Source organism: Oryza brachyantha, chromosome 4, assembly GCF_000231095.2.
Source record: "Oryza brachyantha chromosome 4, ObraRS2, whole genome shotgun sequence".
Lineage (NCBI taxonomy): Eukaryota > Viridiplantae > Streptophyta > Magnoliopsida > Poales > Poaceae > Oryza > Oryza brachyantha.
Window position 1 is genome coordinate 19,853,580 of NC_023166.2, and position 20,666 is coordinate 19,874,245.

The 20,666-nt window shown below is 38.6% G+C and overlaps 1 protein-coding gene across 1 annotated transcript; it reads left to right on the top strand.

Annotated features, from left to right (window-relative positions):
- Positions 1-4,608: 4,608 nt before the first annotated feature.
- On the top strand, positions 4,609-8,485 carry LOC102713822 (putative wall-associated receptor kinase-like 16). The gene is made up of 3 exons (XM_006653768.3): positions 4,609-5,548; positions 5,716-5,820; positions 7,199-8,485. Exons 1-3 carry the CDS (start codon positions 4,609-4,611, stop codon positions 8,398-8,400), a joined length of 2,247 nt encoding a protein of 748 aa, XP_006653831.2. The 3' UTR covers positions 8,401-8,485.
- Positions 8,486-20,666: the final 12,181 nt, after the last annotated feature.

Below are 20,666 nucleotides of genomic sequence, written 5' to 3' on the forward strand. Positions count from 1 at the left end.
AGAATAACAGAACATGGCCACACTAATCTTGGCCCCCTCTTACAGTTATCTCAAGCTCCGGCACTGCCTAGAAATAGCCTTGAGAATATTCATCGCAAACTACGAATATGAATTTTTTCAATTTTCTATGTGGTACTATCAGGCCATAAACCATAGGTTTCCCCGCTCCTCCCGGGCATACACGGTACACGGCTGCTGCCAGAGCCAGACGCCGGTGGCGCGGGGCCTCCCGTCCTACGGCGTCCACCTCAACGACCTGGCCCAGAGATCGGTCACCGTCGGATCATATGGCGCCGGCGGCGTTCATCGCCGACCAGGAGTGGTTCAGCGTCGAGCAACGCTCCCTGCAGCTCGGCTTCCTTGCTGATCCAAAGGTCATGATCAGGACATGTTCTGGTACGACACCAGCATGGTCGAGGTGCGTTAGTGAGAATAGCGTCATCGACGACGATGTCGATGGGAATCTTTATGGCCGAGCACGGTGCAGCTGCTCCAAAGGATACGAGGGCAACCCTTACCTAGCCAATGGATGCCAAGGTACGTATGCACTATGCAGTACATAAACTACAATCCTGATTGTAGGATACGTGTTGATTGTTTAACTTCTTATAAAAAACCAAACGGTATATTTGTAATTAGGAATAATTTATAAATAAAACATGTATATACGTGTTTTTATATCGATTTAAAAGTCAAGACTGAAAAATAAAATACGATGAAAACCTTCCAAAAATTGCCTTATAAACATAAGAATAAGCCGAAAGATGAGATTGTACATTACCTAGAAATAACCAATATGCACAACAAATTTGACGGGACGTTAATATCTAGAGAAAGTAACAATAGAAAATACGATAATTCTATAATCTCGAAACTGTAAAAATAGCCTTATGTTACACGTTGGTGAGCAAGATTAATAGTACTCTTTTTGGATGGGATATTTCAGTTTATTACTATGGCTCTTTTGGATGGAACAAACTGTGGCTAGGTGTGGGAATAGGCCAAGACTCATGAGTTCTTTCGTAACCCTATTTAATTCTTAATTTTTTTAGCTCAAAACTCTATACAATTTTATTTTCAACCGATTTTGAATCAGATCTTTAAATTTTATAGACAAAATAATTAGGCTCATTACCACCCCTAAGTCCATAGATGAATAGGTCACATTGGGACGATATTTTCTCTTTTGGGCTATACACAAGTGAACAAGCTGGGATTTAGACCCATCCAAACAGGCCTACGTGGGCTCGGGCTTTGCGTGCTCTAGCTAATTACTAACAGTTTTGGTTCCTCCTAAAACTTTAGTAGATTTAACAAAAATATAGCTATTATGTCAATTCTATCGCCACACGGCCCACACTACATATTTAAGAACTTCCATTGTAAAGTACATATTTAGTATACTTATTATCACAAAATTACATGTACCTTGTCTATTCTAATACAAAACTACATATTTAAGAAATTGTTTTACATATATAAAAAATTTTATGGTTCTTAAGAAAACATCTATATGCACAAAATATTTTAGTATAAAAATTTGCTACCACCAGGTTCTTTATATCCACTGGTATCTTATTAAGTACCACGAAAAAACATTTTAGTATGCTTATTATTACAAACTACATATTTTAGTATTTACTGTTACCTAACACGAGGGACCCAATAAAGTCTTGGAAATCATCGAGGTGCATCGTTAATAGGTGATAAATTAAGTAAGGAGCAGTGGATTTCTGCATTGTAATGCTTCATCTTGAGATTGCGGATTCCAAGAGCATCTTCAAGAGAATGGCTACAATTTAACTCTCTAAATTAAAATTTAGCCATTTATTTTAATTTTGACAACTCGAATTTATAGAGCATCTCCAAGAGACTATCCATCCCCACCCTCTAAATCCTGTCAAGGGAAGGATGACAAGAGGGTTCTACCCATGTAGGACCTACGGATAGCAATTGTGCTAGTAGGGGAATAAATTGCTAGATTTGGCCATTGAGGACTCAAGTTTAGCCATTCAAATGACATGTCAAGTTAAATAGCCACTCTTTTGTAGGATATTTTTTGTGCAAAATTACCAAATTTAAGTATGGTAAGTGAGATGGTCATTCTCTTGAAAATGCTCTAAACAATGTATGAACTTCGTAATTTCGATTATGCTCCTGAGATAAAATTTAAATTTTTAACCGACATTGATTTTTTACCGTAGATTATTTTTAGTTATATTTATAAATTATTTTCTATTTATAAATATATCATTTAGTTTTTTTATGAAAAAGGCACAGGGCAAGAGTCTACAGGTTTTTTATACTGCAAGCGGGTCCTGCATGGTAGTTAATCTAACTAGATTTCTTATACTACGCTGCATTTAGATCCTACACAGCAGGTAACAGTGAATGATGAGGTCATCACTTTTTTCGATGCACACAGTGCATCTCCATTGGATATTCAAGGTGCAATCACTAGAGGTCGCGTGCGACAATTACATTTAGAGGTGAGCTCGTTCCTATATTCTTCTTTATATGATTTGGAGAATAGATTGTCACCTAATGATTGTATTATGATTAGCAATCATGGAGAGGACATGTAGACATTTAGAGAGATGCTTGGAGGTGTGAAGGACCATGAAGGACGTTCAAGTCAAGGTGAAGGCCCAAACCAATTCGACTTCGACCACGGTTCGGAGTCCACGACCAGTCTACACTAAAACGGACGCCCAGGTCGCATACGTGCTCGGATTGGGGCATTCTTTATATAGATGAAAAGCTAAGAAGATACTTTTCCAATGGATCTGGTACCAAGTCCAAATTCCTTCCGAGTCAACGGGAATCGACCGAACAAGTTGGCGTCTAGAATCTGTTCCGGTGTTGCGTCGCTGTCTTTGAGCCGGATGGGCCATGTATCGTGTCCGAGTCCATTAGGGACGCGTCCAGGGGGTGTTGCACGACTCTAGCCTTTATATATCAGTAGCTGTCATCTAAGTTAGGGTTGGGTTTTGCTTAGATTAATTTGTCAAGAACAGTTTCGCCGCTAGATCGGTTTGTAAGACCCTAACTTGTGATTTAATCATTCATCTATAATTTTGGTTGTTTCCTTCCTTGTTCTTGTTTATGTTCTTCGATTCGCAAACAGGGATTAGCCTTCTCGGCGAGGCCATCTGTGTTCCGGCACGGTGCTAACCAGAGAAGACGTGCTGCTGCGATGGCGGGGCTCAAGAAGCCGGATCGACGTGTGTTGCGACTCTGACCCAAATCAATTGTTTATTAGAACCTTTCGAAAGATCGGGAACCCTAGTCCATATCGGTGAATGCTAAAACTTGTAGTTGCAGTTTGTAATAATAGGTACGTTAAAATTGTAGTTTATTAGACAATTTCTTAAATATACAATTTTATAAAATTTACTCAAAACTTTAGTTACATCTTCCTTGCTTAAAAAAAAATCTACTTCTGCTGCAATATTGTTGACTGGTATATGGATCGCTAGTATATAGATGTGTCTTTCCCAATCACGGCACCGAACCTTTCGGAGCGACGGACCTGGTGTGCTGAGCGGAGACAGGGTCAATAGCTTGTTTTTTTCAAAGAAAAAACAAAATGCTATATTTATAAATAGAAAATAATTTATGAATAAAATTTGTATACCTCTTCTTAGTGATCTAAACAAAGCTAAAAATAAATTACAATAGAAAACTCTAAAATTAATTTAAAATTTAAAATTAAAGATTCAAATTTTTGCGAGGCCATACGAGAATACCGTGTGCCGTGTGCGTGAGTGCGGCATGATTGACCACATATTCATAGTGATTGACCCGTCGAGCCGTCCATTGGTTTGTCTACTGTAAATACTCTGAGAATCCCACCAAAATAAATTCGATTTTAGTATTCCTCGTGCCCAGCTCGCGATTTAAAATTGTATTAGAGGGAAAAAAACAAGTCCCTCCTATCAATATTTGTTGGTAGATGATAGCTAAGTGATACTTAAGGAAATCCTCAATTTATGCAAGGGTAAATTAAGAAATAAAAATCTAATTTATTTTTATGACAAATGGTAGGGTTATATAAAATCATCTTTTAGTTCGAGACTGATGGAGTACGTACGCGTTCGCGTCAAACTATACTCACTTGCTAGTCAATACATCAGTCACAACAATTTACCAGTCGTATCTGCTAGGAGAGAGCATTGACTGGACTTTGCCACGTCTCCGCACCGTGGCTAAGGGGTTTTTAGCCGGGGAAATAAAAATTTTTGAATGTCATATCAGACGTTTGACCGAATATCGGAAGGGGTTTTTGAATATGAATGAAAAAATGAATTTCACAGCTCGATTAGAAACCGCGAGACGAATTTTTTGAGCCTAATTAATCTGTCATTAGCGCATGTGAGTTGCTGTAGTACTTATGGCTAATGGTGGACTAATTAGGCTTAAAGATTCGTCTCATGTAACTGTACAATTAGTTTTTCATTTTATCTATATTTAATGCTCTATTTAGACGTCCAAAGATTCAATGTGATGTTTTTTTGAAAAAAAAATGGAAACTAAACAGAACCTAACTTAAAATACGGAGGTTCAGCTAGTATAAACTTAAAATACGGAGGTTCAGCTAGTATAGGGATGTCAGCTTCCACGCCATCTTCTCGGCGAGCGATGATCGGAGCAGTAGTGTTTCAGCTCCTGGTGACGGCGGCGGCGGCGGCGACGCAAGCAGCAGGCCGCGTAGCGCTGCTGGGTTGCCCGGAGAGCTGCGGCGACGTACAAGTGCCTTACCCTTTCGGCATCGGCGATGGCTGCTCCTACCCTGGCTTCAACCTCACGTGCGGTGGCGATGCGCACCGGACAGTACCCAAGCTGTTTTTAGCCACAGGAAACGACTCCGTCGAAGTGCTCGGCATCTCCTTGCTGGACGGCACGGTACGCATCCGCAGCAAGCTTTTCCAATCAGTTCTCGTAGGCTCCACCACCAATGCTTCGTGGTCATGGCCCGGCCTACCGGCCGACGGCCCGTTCACGGTATCCACCGCGTATAACTGGCTGGTCGCCTTCGGATGCAACATCGTCGCCCAACTTATCCCGCACGGCGACGCTGCCGAGGGTAGCACTTGCGCCGCCACATGCGTGGATGGGTGGGGTAATATCGCCGGCCCGTCGTGCTCCGGCATCGCTCGCTGCCGGACTTCCATGGGGCCCGGTGTCCGCTCATACACGATCAGGGTCCAGAATTTAGCAGACCGACCACCGTTTGGGCTGTCGACGCAGACAGCTGCATTCGTAGCCGAGCAGAGCTGGTTCAGCGCGAACGAGAATGACATGCTTAACAACTTGAGCAATCACCTGCCATTCACGGTCCGAAGTGTTCCGGTGGTGTTGGAATGGTGGTTGGATTTGATCCGTGATGAAGCCTTCTTGCCATTGTCGGTTGGACCCAACACCACTGACTTTAGATGCCTAAGCTTGAACAGTTCTAGCTATTATAATGATTTAAATTATGACCGAAGGCGGTGTAATTGTTCTCAAGGATACGAGGGCAATCCTTACCTCCGCAACGGATGCCAAGGTATTTTTTTACCCTGCTAGTTGCTTGTGTTTGCTGTAACAAGGGTCCTGAAAAGTTTGCTAGTTAATTTTTTTTTACAGGTGTTTCACTTGTTAATTTGGTTTGGATTCACTTTTAGCGAAAAAAACAAACATGTGCATGTCAACTCAGGCTGTTTTCCTTTTCAGATATAGATGAATGCCAGCAGCCAGATGTTTGTCATGGAAGAACCTGCATCAATATGCCTGGGACGTTCCGATGCTCACCAAAGAAAAGTGTCAAAAGCCTCACAGGTACAAATGCAACTCAGGCCGTGTTGTTGCCCCCTATAAGTTAACTTGTCCGTCTCGTTTTCCGAACTATTAAACGATATATTTTTTTAAAATTTTTCTATAGGAAAGTTGTTTTAAAAATAATATTAATCTATTTTATATTTTTTAATCATTTATAATTAATTAATCATGTACTAATCTATTACTATGTTTTTTGTGCCACACATAAGTTAACTTAGACCCCTAGGCCGAACGCGGCCTCACTCATTTGGTATTACCACGGTTTCCCAAAACACAGGTTAATTCTGTGTGGTTTTGTTTATCGTGGTTACTGTTGTGGTACGGTACCAATGATACCTCATGGTTTACTGTGATTATCACAATTTTATCATGGTTACCACGGTTACCGTGTGTGAACACGTCCTCGGTGGTAAGAGAAACCTAGATACTACTAGCAGTTTTTTATCATAGGACATCTCCAAGTGGATAACCACATGGTCTTATGGCTAGATGGCCAAAAAAGTACCATCCATAATAGATTAGCCAAATCAAGCTTTTGTTTTATGTCTTTGGTCGACCCCAATAATAACAAAGTGTAGGTGGAGAATTGCTAACTTGTTTGGCTAATTGATCCAAATAGCTAGTTTCTTGGAGCATGTTTTTCTACTGCACTAGCTAAAATCTTGTGTTCTAGTGTGATAGTAGCTACTCCCTTCGTCCTAAAATGCAACTATTTGCTAGTGTGAAAGAATATGAGAATGATTGGAAGAATATTGTGATTGGTTGATAAAACAGTATAGATGGAAAAAATTAAATAGTGAATGGTTGTGATTATTTAAGATGAGAAGGTAGGTAAAAAACACTATATTTTGGAATAAATAGCGAGCGGTAGAAATAACTTAATTTTAGGACGAAGTGAGTATTCTTAGGGGGTCATCTTTTGGCTTGTTGAAAATAATTTGTAAACAGAAAATAATTTGTAAATAAAACTTTTATATACGTGTTCTTAGCGATCTAAAAGCCAAGGTTAAAAAATAAAATTCGATAAAAAAACCCCAAAATCAACTCTAAATTTAAGGTTAAAAATTCAAATTTTGGCTGTTAGAGATGCTCTTGTAAGTACTTGTTCATATATATAATAAATATCATCTGTTGGTAGATAAATGACAAGAATGTTTATTTAGCAACAAACCATGTCCCTCGAAATACAATAGTTCTTTTTTTTTATGAAAAACAAAGAAATTTTACCAACATGGTAACTCCCAAAACTATTTGAAAAAAAAATACTTTCATGGTATATGGTGCAGTAGTTTGAAACTTATGGTTTAACACAGTTCAAAGTGCATTCGGACATATGTTGTATTATCAACCCTATGTCCCTGACGTTTATTTCCCTCAGGTTTAATAACCATAATAGCAGTCAGTGCCAGTTTTGGGCTACTGTTTTCACTTCTTGGTATTGCTAAAATCACAAGTAAAATAAAGCAACGTAGAGACAAGAAGTTGAGGCGAAAGTTTTTCAAGAAGAACCATGGTCTGCTGCTTCAACAGCTAATCTCTTCAAACAGAGATATAGCTGAAAGAATGAAGATTTTTAGTTTAGAAGAATTAGATCAGGCAACCAACAAATTCGATCAAAATCGTGTTCTTGGCGGCGGTGGCCATGGTACAGTTTACAAAGGCATATTGTCTGATCAACGTGTTGTGGCTATCAAGAAGTCTAAAATCGTGGTTCAAAGGGAGATCGATGACTTCATAAATGAGGTTGTTATACTTTCACAAACTAACCACAGAAATGTGGTAAAGCTCTATGGATGTTGCCTTGAGACAGAAGTTCCTTTACTAGTTTATGAGTTTATATCAAATGGGACTCTTTCATTTCATCTTCATGGTCAAAATGAGAACCCCTTGACATGGAAAGATAGATTGAGAGTTGCATTGGAAACCGCAAGGGCCATTGCATATCTTCACTCAGCAGCTTCTATATCAGTGTTGCATAGAGATATCAAATCTGCAAATATACTACTCACTGATACTATGGCAGCTAAAGTATCAGACTTTGGAGCTTCACGATCAATTGCAATCGACGAGACAGGAATACCGACAGTCATACAGGGGACTTATGGTTATCTGGATCCTGAATATTACTACTCAAGTAGGCTAACAGAGAAAAGTGATGTGTATAGTTTTGGTGTTATCCTAGCTGAACTTTTGACAAGGGTAGCACCAGTTTTCTCGTCTCAGGCATCAGAAAGCATGAGCCTAGCATCATACTTTGTGTCATCGATAAGAGACAACCGCTTATCAGATATTTTGGATCATCAAATTGTTGATGAGGTAGGTGTTGAAGATGCTAAGGTGGTTGCACAGCTCGCAGAAACATGTTTAAGATTAAAAGGTGAAGAAAGACCTACAATGAGGCAAGTGGAGACAACACTTGAAGATTTACAAAGATCAAACGTCCAACTTAATCATCAGATTGCAAGAGTGAGCAATAGTATTCTAAAAGAGCAGACATATAAGGGAAGCAAGTGCTATGAAGGAACTAGACAATATAGTTTGGAAAATGAGTTCATTCAATCATCGGAATATCCAAGATAATTTTGCATTCATGAAGGAAAACATGTCAAGTAAATGTATATCTATTAATTTTGGGTGCCTAGTACAAATAAAGGTCATTTGGGAGGCATATAACGTTGCGCATATCTCGACTACTAAGGTGGTGTTTGGTTCTTTAGTCCTTACTGTTTGGTTAGAAGAACTAAAAGAGACTAAAAGCGTATCATATATAGAAATTTTGATTAGGGACAGGTATGAAAGGAAGTTTTAGTCCCAATAAGTACCTCTTAAAGGGACTAATAGACTAATATAATTTTAGTCCATTTTAGTCTCTCCTAATGGTGTGGAGTCGATCTTTAATTGTAAATAATTGAATTCAGTGTTCCAAACTTTATACATCACTGTTAATGCAAAAAAATGTAATAATTACAATTGTGCTCGGTGTAATGTCAAGTGAATGCATACTATCACTGTAATGCAAAAAAATCGTGATAATTACATTTGTGCTCGGGGTGCGGTCTCGTATAAAAAAAAATTGATGGTTGTGCATAGTGATACACACTCATTTCTCCAAGTGCCAAATTTATATGACACAGGTTTGATGACACCTTTCTAAAAAATGGTTTGATGACTTTGGAAGATCAAACCGTTTCTGCCTTTCTAATTCATCTACTAGTAGATACTAATGAGAGGAGCATTATATTGGCTGCGTTCATTTCAGGCTGTTAGGCTGAGCTCTTTCTCGTTTTCCATTAGCACGTTTTTTAAACTACTAAATGATATATTTCGTGCAAAAATTTCTATATAGAAATTATTTTAAAAGATCAAATAACTCTATTTTTTAAATTTTCAATAAGTAATACTTAATTAATCATGTGTTAATTATGTTTATCATTTTTTGTGCGGTTAATTGGCTTTCGTGATCTTCGGTTTCGAATGCAGCCATTCTCCATGGAATCAAATGGGGTTAAATTGATTTTGAGTTAAATATTTTTTTAGGCCAAAGGTTGGAGCTCTATCATTTATCATACAAGGAAAGAGAGTTTATTACAGGCATCAGGCAAAATAGGCCACCAACAAATTACAAGAGTAGGGCTTGCTGTTGCTCGTTGGCAAGATTTAACACCATCTAAAGAGTACCCCAAGTAAGCTGATCCTCTGTGGATGGGGAGTTGGTATGGTTTTCCTGTTTCTTTGATGATGTGGCTAAATATGAGACCGTTGATCTCAGATCTAAGGGCTGAAAAATTAACAAAGTTAGATGGCACCCTAGGGGCTTTTTGGACCTTTTTCATGGGCTCTCCACCCTATAAATAGGGGTGAAGGCTAGGGTTACAAGTGCACCTTGAGTAGGAGTGAAAAGAATTTGTAAGATAATTTTGCTTACGTGTTTTTAGTAGTTTAAGTAAAAGATGAGCTAGATCTAGAAGAGGTCTTTGATTTTTCTTTAAGCTTGGAAATCAAGCTATGTAAACTTCATTTTAATGTAATGAAATGCGAAATTATTTTGACACATAAGTTTCTACAACTTTATTATTTGCATTTAAAATTCCAAAATTTATTTTCCGCATTTAAATTCAGTTTGAATTTTTGGATTCATGTTCTTAATGCATTGTGCTAAACATCGAGCAAGTTTGGTTTTCGAAGTTCTGTTTTATTTTTAACGTCTCTTTTCTCTCTCTCTATTCTCAAAGAGACACCGTTTTTCTGGTTTTCTTCTCTTTTAATCTAGTAATTTCTATTGTTATGATTTAAGAGAAAGAGTTTGTAGGGTATTAAAGAGGTTGAAATTGTGTTTTTATTCACCCCTTCTATATCCGCAACGATCCTTCAGGTTCTTGAATTTACATTCATACTCCAATGATACAATCCTTTTAAAGTCTACACTCTAAAGTCTTTGGACATAGTTCACGTTATCAGATCTTAGAGAATGTTCTAATTTTGATCGATGTCGATGGTCTCAATTGTTATAGTTCTTGTTGTCAGAGTATATAGATGATTCTTTTCCAATAGTAGAGTGATATTGGCACATAGTATATACTTATAGAAAATTACTAGAAACTAGATAAATGCTTGTTGGGTTGAGATACAAATTTTATTTTGAAAACTACTTATCTTGGTTACATGACTAACTACTCTTATCAACAATTTACTTCATTTATTTCTCGGTTAAACAAGTTATCTATGTGCTAATACATGAGCTATCAAGAGATTTCAAGAGAATATGAAGAAGGAGAACGATGAAATAACTAGTCTGCTTACTGCCGTGGGATGCAACCTCGTGGGCTCTGCTAATGGAAAAACAAGTATGTTTCTCTAATAAATTTGCTCTGAGATTAAATTTTTTATTAATTACTAATTAATATTATTCTTGCCATAAGTTCTTCACTTTGTGTATGTCAACAAGAGCGAAAGAACTTTTCATACATTACACTGATAAGCGAAATGACAACATGAAGAGGCTCTAAGCGAATCGTTTCTTGGATGTAGCTTGCTTGGTTCTACAAGGACAAGTGAGTTTTCCGCCCTCTGTTTGCTGCTTTAAATTTTGATTTGGACTTGCTAGGGACTAATCTAGATTGTTCATTTACAGTACTAGATTTTACAGATGCACCCATCATAAAAAGATCTATTCACCACTTCAAGAACCAGCAACAGAGATCACAGAGAAACAAAAGAACTAATAGGGCTAAACACATGATAAAAAATGAGCAGACTGAAGATGAAGATGAGAAGAGTAACATCTTTGACAAAGCATACAAGAAGTATCTAGATAATCCTAAACGGATAATTTCTTGTAAGTATTAGAAGAACGATGATGGCTCCAGTATCAAATAGATTCTGACGAACCAAACGGTTATGAGGGATCAAAGTGTGCTTTGTGATGGAAAATTGACGAACTTTGCATGCTTTTAAGAAACAGAGCTTTAAGAGAAACCAAAAAGTTACGAGAAGATACACATGATCGATCCTAAAAACACGACGAAAAGATGACAACAACAATGTTATCATCTCAGATATCAAGAGGCTCAAGAGAAAGGATACCAAATCTGCTAAAGACACTAATGAGTGGAAAAAACACTGTTACGAGATCAGATAGCATCAATATGTTTAAGGGAACGATATCAAATCTGTTATAGTGACTGACGAGAAGGAGGACAACAAAACTATTACGAGATCAGATAGCATCAATAGGTTTAAGGGAAATGATCCAAATTTGATATAGTGAAGAAGAACATTTTCGACAAAGGGCTAAAAGTATGAGGTTAAGGGCAGAAAGAAGACATGACGATTGTTCTTCTGACTCCAACTCCAAGTATTGACCAATAGTTAAATACTGCATTTGAAAGGTCTCACCAATTTATGACAAGCTATTAACAACTTGCAATTGTGCAATGACTTATTTTCCCCTTTGACTTACATTTTACTAAACAGTCTTACGATTTGCTGCACATATGTTAGCTGCACATATGTTAGCATGGTTACGTCTTACTGATCTGACTAGTGTGACTTAGACACATATTTTTTACATCTTACTGATGTAATGAGAGTGACTCATTTCGTTAGCACTATTGCCTCTTGCCAAGAGAAATTTCACACATATCTATTTTTGTTAGTATTATTGTCTTTTGCCAAGTGAAAACTCAAACATGTATGTGTTCTCTCTTGGAAATCACTGGCACGAATATACGAAAAGGAAAAAGTCACTTGGAGCCTGAATACAATTGTTTAGCCAAGCTTTAAGTTATCATCGTTACTCATTACAACATCTGGTGCTTGTGTTGCTTGAATAGGAGGCTAACCCATCACGTGCACAATACATGTCTAGTCACTAAAACTTAACGCCACACAAACAGACACGGATGTAATCCATGCTGCATCTATCGTAGGAATGTCCATTGCTTACGGAGATGTATTTTGGTTAGAATCGTTGACTCATTTCTTACGTGTCATCTAAATAGTTGTTAACAACTTTGAAAAAATAGACAGGATACATTAATATGAAATACATTACTCTGCAAACATAAAATTTTAAATTCGACTTATACAAGTTATATATAAAAAAAACAAACTAAACTGAAATACTACCATTGTTAACACTTCGTCTATTTGTCATTTGTCACATAATCGAGCTATATGGAAGAAAGTTACCAACTTTAGAAGTAAAGATTGTTGGCTAAATACTCCATGATGATTGGAGCAGATACTCACTAATATCCAAGAGAAACAGTATGGTGCTCTAATGGTAGTATTATACTACTCGTATAATCGATTTGGACCATTGGTTTATGCGAATATCTAGTATTTTACTAACTCAGTAATCAGGGGTAATATTGGAATTTTTATGATTTTATCAGTTCTTCGTAAGAGGTTTTATTCATTTATCGGATCGTATAGATACCTAGTATGTACTCGGTGGCACATCTTTCCGCACACATGCAAATGTAGGATTTTACCTCTAAGCCCACATTTTTTAGACAACTATGTCCCTCCATGTTTCTACCATCGTTAAGTGAGGTGGTAGTAGAAATAAATCTGAACCATTCGATAAAAATAGAACAATGGTTCAGATTCATTTCTATTGCCAGTAAAGAGCACCGCAACGGGGATCTATATCCAAAGGAGCAAATAAAATGAGTATAATGGAGAATAGAAACAAGGTACTAGTACCAAACAGTAAAAGCAATATATACAGGTTTATTTACGAGAATAGAGAACATGCGAGGAGTATAACTCATTGTTCATCTACTTCTAATATGCAGACAATATTATTACGATATTGTTTGCTAAGAAACTCCAATGCAACGCTATAGCCATCGGATGCAACACATTCTGGCAAGAAGTACACTCCTACAGATTCTGTACTCGAACTTGTATCTATTATCATTTCTTTGAGAACCATCGCATTGTGAAGAATATGAAGTGCAAGTTCTAATTGATCTTTCTCACCAACAAATCCTCTATGTGAACCCAACTGAGATGGGAGTGTGGACTCGAAGCAAGACTCCTTAACTCGCCATCATCTGGACAATACCGACGATGCCTACCTATCATCACCATCTAATATGAACAAAGTATATCGATTAGCAACAAAAAGAAGTAGTTACAAGCAGTATCAAACTATCAATTTAAGAACAGTGTGTTTTTTATTCCCATAATATACTAATTATCGTGAAAGGGCATATTAAGCTTCATGATGCACACACCAGACATGTTACTTTTACCAATACCAATACTACTGCAGCCAGCCTCGTGTAATTTCTAATAATCTTGATAAATGGATTACTAAAAACAGCTTACATGAAAACATTAAAAAATAGTTTATGTCGATTTTACCTCTAAAGTACCAAGCGGATAAACTTGCATTAAGTTCTAGCTTTTCCATAAAGGGAGCGGCCTTAAGAGCATCTCCAAGAGAATGGTCATCTCACTTATCATATTTAAATTTAACAATTTTGTTTACAAAAAATATCCTCCAAGAGAATGACTATTTGACTTGTCGTACCATTTGAATGGTTAAAATTGAGTTCTCAATGGCCAAATCTAGCAACTCATTCCCCCACTAGCACAATTGCTATCTGTGGGTCCCACATGGGTGGGACCCTCTTGTCATCCTCCCCTTGCTAGGATTTGGAGAGTGAGGATGGATAGTCTCTTAGAGGTGCTATATGGATTCGAGTTGCCAAAACTAAAATGAATGACTAAATTTTGATTTGGAGAGGCAAAATTAGTCATTCTCTTGGAGATGCTCTAAGTAGACAAGCAAGTTCGAGAACATCGATCTTCCTCTGTGGCAAGTCAGATATATTTAAGTCCAATGTCAAATGACGTAGAGAAATAAGTCTGCGAAGCCTAGTTAGCAGCATATCATCCCTCTGTGTATAACAACAGAAAAAATGTCATAAGCAAAATGAAACAAATAAGCACATAACTAGTGCAAATGAAAACTCATCAGGAATTGTAATGGCACTTTGGTTTGTTTTAACCATAAAGTTTTTTTTAGATAAAGGATTTATATTAAACTCGGCCTCTACAACCCGAGGAATGTATGCAGCCAACCAAGTTCAAACAAGAGCACAAAGGCTCCTCCCATTACATGGGTCACACAGCTATCTTAAACACAGAAAAAAAAGCACCAAGTTCAACTAATAAGTCACTTAACCGAACCTCCACGCAAACTGAACAAGTAAGCTTTAAACAACAGTGTAAGCTTCAATTCTCCTTCTGAAATTCCAGCCAAACTTGGAGAAGAAATCTAAGACCCTCATTTCTAAGATCATGCAGTAATTTTTTAACCTTTTGCCATTCTCTTCCTTAAGCAGCGGAGACCATTGTCTTGCCCAGTGTGTCCCTCTAAAGATTACCTGCATAAAAGAGTGAGCACTAGATCCATTAAAAACAACATCATTCCTACTTAACCACACTGCCCAGCACAACGCCGCTATGCCCACAAACACTTGATTTTTTTTAATCTAATGTTGACGCCACTTAGCCAACTTCCAAGTAAGTGTGACATACTGTGTGGTGGACAAATGCTGAAAGTGCAATGTACTGCACTCCACACAAATCGTACCAAGGGGCATTCAAAGAAGAGGTGTTGTATTGTCTCATGAGAGCTAAAAAAGCAACATCTAAGGTTACCTTTCCACCTCCTCTTAGCTAAATTGTCCTTGGTTAAAATGACTCCCTTTTTTAGATACCACAAGAAAATCTTTATTTTCAATGGAAGTCTTAGCTTCCAAATGACAGATCGCCTTGGTATCACATTTCCAAACATGAGTTTTTTATACATCGAGTTGACTGTAAAAGTTCCATTTTTACTACCATCCCAAGTAAACATATCTTTTTGCCCCCTTAGGTTTAAATCAGCCACGCTCGCTACGATCTCATACCAATCTTTCAACTTGTCTCCTACTATGGCCCTCCTAAAGGAGACGTTCAAAGGAACCCTCTCCAACACCTTAGCCACCACCACATTCTTATTTCTTACAAGATTATACAAAGCCGGGTATCTTCTTTCTAGAGAAATGTTTCCAAGCCAACAATCTTCCCAAAATCTAATTTGTGTACCGTCCTGAATTTTAAACGAGCCAAAAGATCTAAAGATATCCTTCACTCCCATTAGGCCTATCCAAAAATGAGAATCTCCCCTTTGTTTCTGCACTGCATTATAGTTTTTTTCGCAAGGTATTTTTGTTCTTAAAAGGTTTTGCCATACCCCCTCTTCATTAATCAATTTAAATAGCCACTTACTCAACATGCACTTATTTTGAACCTCAAGATTCTGAATACCTAGGCCCCCCACATTCCTTGGGTTTACATAAAACACTCCATCTAGCCAACTTATACTTCTTCTTGTGTTCATCGCTTTGCCAAAAAAATCTGGATCTATAATAGTCCAGCTTCTTGATGATGCCTTTAGGCACTTCAAAGAAGGATAACATATACATTGCAAGACTACTCAAAACTGAGTTGATGAGCACGAGACGACTTCCAACTGAAAGTAGCTTGCCTTTCCAACTACTTAGTCTCTTCTGAAATCTGTCTTCTACTTCCTTCCAATCTTTGTTAGATAACTTTTTATAGTACATTGGGAGGCCTAAGTATTTTAGTGGGTAAGAACCAGTTTTGCACCCAAAGAGCAGAGCATACTCTCTTTCAACATCTTTAGCTTTGCCAAAACACAGAAGTTCACTTTTATGAAAGTTAATCTTCAAGCCTAATAACCTTTCGAATGCACTTAAAACAAGTTTAAGGTTTTTAGCATCCTCTAGGTCGTGTTCCATGAAGAGTATCGTGTCGTCTGCATATTGAAGGATAGACAGGCCACCATCTACTAAAAGTGGAATCACTCCATGAATCTTACCCTGCTCGCTTGTTCTCTGAATTAACATTGCCAACATGTCTGCCACCACATTGAAAAGTAAAGGGGAGAGGGGATCCCCCTGTCTCAATCCCTTTTTTGTTTGAAAGAAGTTTCCTATCTCATCGTTAACTTTCACCGCTACACTTCCCCCTCTTACCACTTGATCGATCCACTTACACCACCTGGGGTTAAAGCCCTTCATTCTTAAAGTTTGTTGCAAAAACTTCCAATCAACCTTGTCATAAGCTTTCTCAAAATCTAGCTTCAGAATAACACCATCCTTCTTTCTCTTATGCATCTCATGTAAGGTTTCATGTAAAATTATAGCACCTTCCATAATGTTCCTACCTTTTAGGAAAGCTATCTAAGAAGGCCTAATAACTTTTTGTGCTACCAACGCAATCCTATTTGCCAAAACTTTTGCGAATATTTTGAAACTCACATTCAATAGACAAATTGGTCTATACTGTTGAATTTTCTTCACTTCCTTCTGTTTTGGAAGAAGAGTAATTATCCCAAAGTTTAGACTATGGAGTGGTAAGTTACCCCGATGAAATTCATGAAAGATGGCCATTAGGTCATCCTTAAGTACCTCCCAGAATGTATGATAAAACTCCACTGGAAAACCATCAGGTCCTGGAGCCTTATTGTGTTCAATCTCGAGAACAGCAGCTTTCACCTCTCCTTCCGTAAAAACCACAGTTAACACATTATTTTCCTCCTCTGACATTTGGGGGATATCCTCTCTAATTGACTCCACCAGGGAGAAATTATTCTCCTCAGGCTTTCCAAAGAGTCCTTTGTAAAAGATCGTGATGTACTTCTTAAGTTGTGTATCCCCCTTAATTACCCCTTCATCTTGCTCCAATTGAAAAATTCTTGTCTTCCTATGTTTTCCATTTGCAATCATATGGTAATACTTAGTATTATGATCGCCTTCCAAAACTCTTTTTGTCTTAGCCCTTTTATACCACTTCAATTCCTCCTCTCTTAGCTAATTTGCTAGTCTATCCTTCATAGCATTTTTATGGTTCAACTCCTCACTGGTCAAAAGTCTATTTTCTGCAATTTTATCTAAATCCCCAGTCAACGCTAACAATTTCGCCTTTTCTTTTTTGTAAGACCCACTTACATTCTTCGTCCATCCTCTTAGGAATTTGCGAAGTCTCCTGATCTTATACTGACATTTTTCCATCTTTGTTACTCCTTTGTCCTCCTTTTTCCAAAGGTTCTCCACTATCCCATAGAAATCTTCTTTTAACAACCATCCGAGCTCAAATTTGAATAGAGGTTGTTTATTTAAATGCATTCCTTGACTCAAGTCAAGCAACAATGGTGTATGGTCTGAGAGCTCTCTACTCAGTGCACAGACTGTAACTAATGGATTCTTCGACTCCCAGTCAGTATTAACTAAAACCGTATCCAACTTCTCGTAAGTTGGAATTTGCAAGTTGTTAGCCCATGTAAACTTGCGACCTGAGAGTGCAATCTCTCTCAAGTTTAAATTGTCTATGATAGCATTAAACAAGAAGGGTCATTTGTCATTATATCTATCATTATTCTTCTCTTGTGGATTTCTTATGATATTAAAATCCCCTCCTATTACCAAAGGTAAAGAGTCTCTGCTACAAGCATTCACAAGTTCTGTAAGAAAAGATTCCTTATACTCTTCTTGAGCTGCCCCATAAACCGCCACTATGCACCATTGCAAAGCATCTGTCTTATTTTTCACATGGAATTTAATATAAAACTCCCCTTCATCAATGCTAGATACATCAAAACAGTCCAAATTAATTCCCAACAAAATACCTCCAGCTCTTCCTCTTGGTCTTGTCCAGTGCCAAAGAAAGTCTCTATTTCCACAGATTTTTTTAAGCCACAAGTCTAAAAAATTATTCTTACCCGTCTCCAATAGAGCAATAAAGTCTAGCCTTTGCTCTTTAGAGATTTCTGAGAGGAATCTTGATTTAGCCAAGTCTTTAAGACCTCTACTATTCCAAAATAAACCTTTCATGATGAACCTTTTTTATTTTTAATTTCCTTCCCACCTTATGTCGCCTTCCTTTATTTTTCTTTCTCCATTTTTTACCATTGTGTTTCCTCAAATGTGTGTCAGAATCACAACTTAGGTGACAGTCATCATCATCCATCAACTCTTCCACTAAGCCACCACATAAATGTGTAAGAGCTTGATTTTCTAACTCCTCATTCTCAGAAAATTCAACCTCCCCAATCTCTTTTTCTAATAAAATAGGTTTCTCAAGATCTGCACTATTAAATCTATCCAACTCGAACTTTTTTAAAATATTAACTGACTCTATCGTTAAATCTCTAGAATCACCTAGGTTCACTCTTATGTTCCTTAAGTCATTCACTATATGCGAATTAGAAAAAGTAAGGAGCGAATATTTAAACTCGTTACTTGTTGGAAGTTCGAGATTCTTCCAAGCCTTCATCCTCTCCGCTTTCTCAAGTGATGGGAGTCCACCACTGCTCTGGCTAGCCCGCTTTGGTGTCAACAACACCTCCTTGACATTTGCTAGCTGCGCTAGCTTCTCCTCCTTCTCAGCTCCCTGTTCATCCCTTCTCATTTTTTTTCCTGCCCATCCTCTCTCCCATCCCCTTCTGTTTCAATATTATCAAAAATCTCACCTACAACCCTTTCCATTGCCACATCAATAACCTCATCAGTTCTCTCTCCCAAAAAAACCTCTTCATCCTCCATTTCTCCTTTCCCATGCAACCCCTCCTTGCTATAACCAATTTCTTCCTCTTTCCCTCCCATTGTCATGTCCTCATTCCTTGCCTTTTTCGGGCTCCTCCCCTCCTCCTTCTCCTCCTCTTCCCTTGTGTCCTTCTCATTCTCTTTTGATCCGTCTCCATCATCCCTTTCCTGCATGAACTCCACCTCTTCCCCGTTCTCGTCAAAACCTTTCTTCTCCACCTCAAATTTTAGCTCAAAGTAGTGGTCGCCTATCACCACATCTAACTTTTGGGGGATAATTGTAGGATCTAGGACAGCCACAAAAATTCTTCCAAAGTCACTTTTCCTCGTGGTCTTCATGTCTACCAACTGTGTTGCCCCAACAAGTGAGCCAACTGCCCACAAAGTGAGATACTCCCTAAGTCTCTTCCTTAAGCCGAACACTCTGATCTAGACTTTTGGTAGCAAATAGCCTTCCTCCTTCTCAAACCATTCCTCAAACTGCACTCTAACCCCAGTGAAAATTCCATCTTCTTTGACATCAGCTCCTCCAAAGTTGATAGCCCTCTGTAGTTCAGACTTACAAGGGAAAAGAACAACATATACTCCCTCCTCATACACTTTCGGTTCCTAGTTCCACTTGCTTGGACAGATTCTCTGAAGCTGCTCAATCAATTTTTCCCTTGACAAAGATCCTACGATCACCTTCACCAGCGCCATCTTTGTCCCCTTCTTGCTTCTTTGCAATGGCGTATGTGGTATATGGATGAAGCCTAAGCCTTCCACAGCATAACCAACCGCTTGAACCGAAGGTTTAGGTAACATAAAAACTGGACACCTATGATTCACATGACTATCACTGTCACAAATGTCACAATGGACCTCAGTAATGCAATCAACCACCACATGACCTTTTTTAGCACACTTTGAACAGCCTATAGCCTTTGTCTCTGTACTGCACTTCTGATCATCAAACAGAGTGGGATCAAATTCCAGCCCTATAAAATTTGAAACCTCCTCCATGACTTGCTTCTTCTTACTTTTTGCATCATGTGTTCTGGTGTCGTTGTGAACGGTACCGATTCCATTGCCTGATCTTGCTCCCCCAGCCATTTCCTTCACTGCACCTTCATGAATAACCTTTGAGTTGTGTCCTTCCTGTCCATTCAGTCCACCCATCTCTCCTCTGGCGTTTCTGTTTGCTCCCGTTGAGCCGTCGCCTCCCTGGCCAGAGCAAGCACTGCCTCCAAACCCATCGCTTCCTGTTCTCCCCATAAACCCCCCACGCCGAGCAACAAAGTTTCTGGTCCCTCTAGGCTGAAAGCCTTGACAGAACCTCCCAAACTTAGGATGCAAGTTACCAAAATCTCGCTGAGCTCCTATACCTGAACCAGGTTGAAACCCAAGCCTCCTGGCTTCACTTCTGCTCACCCCGTGGTAGAAGTCTTCCACCTCCTACTCCCTGAAACCCCCTCCGCTGCTCCCCCAGTTCCGATTCCCTTGGTGATTCCACTTTTTCCTTCCCTCCACGCCATGGTTTCCTCTCTCTCCTCTTCCGGTGAGGTTTCAGCCACTACCCTCGCAGCTTCTTTGTTCCCGTGCTCGGAGAGACGACGCACAGGACCCGAAGCGACTCACTTGCTATTCGTTCCTTTAACCCAAGCATGAAGCCCCGCCCGCAAAAGCAAACGGGCCAACCCCACAGGGAAATTAATCCTTGTTAACTTTGATTTCCCA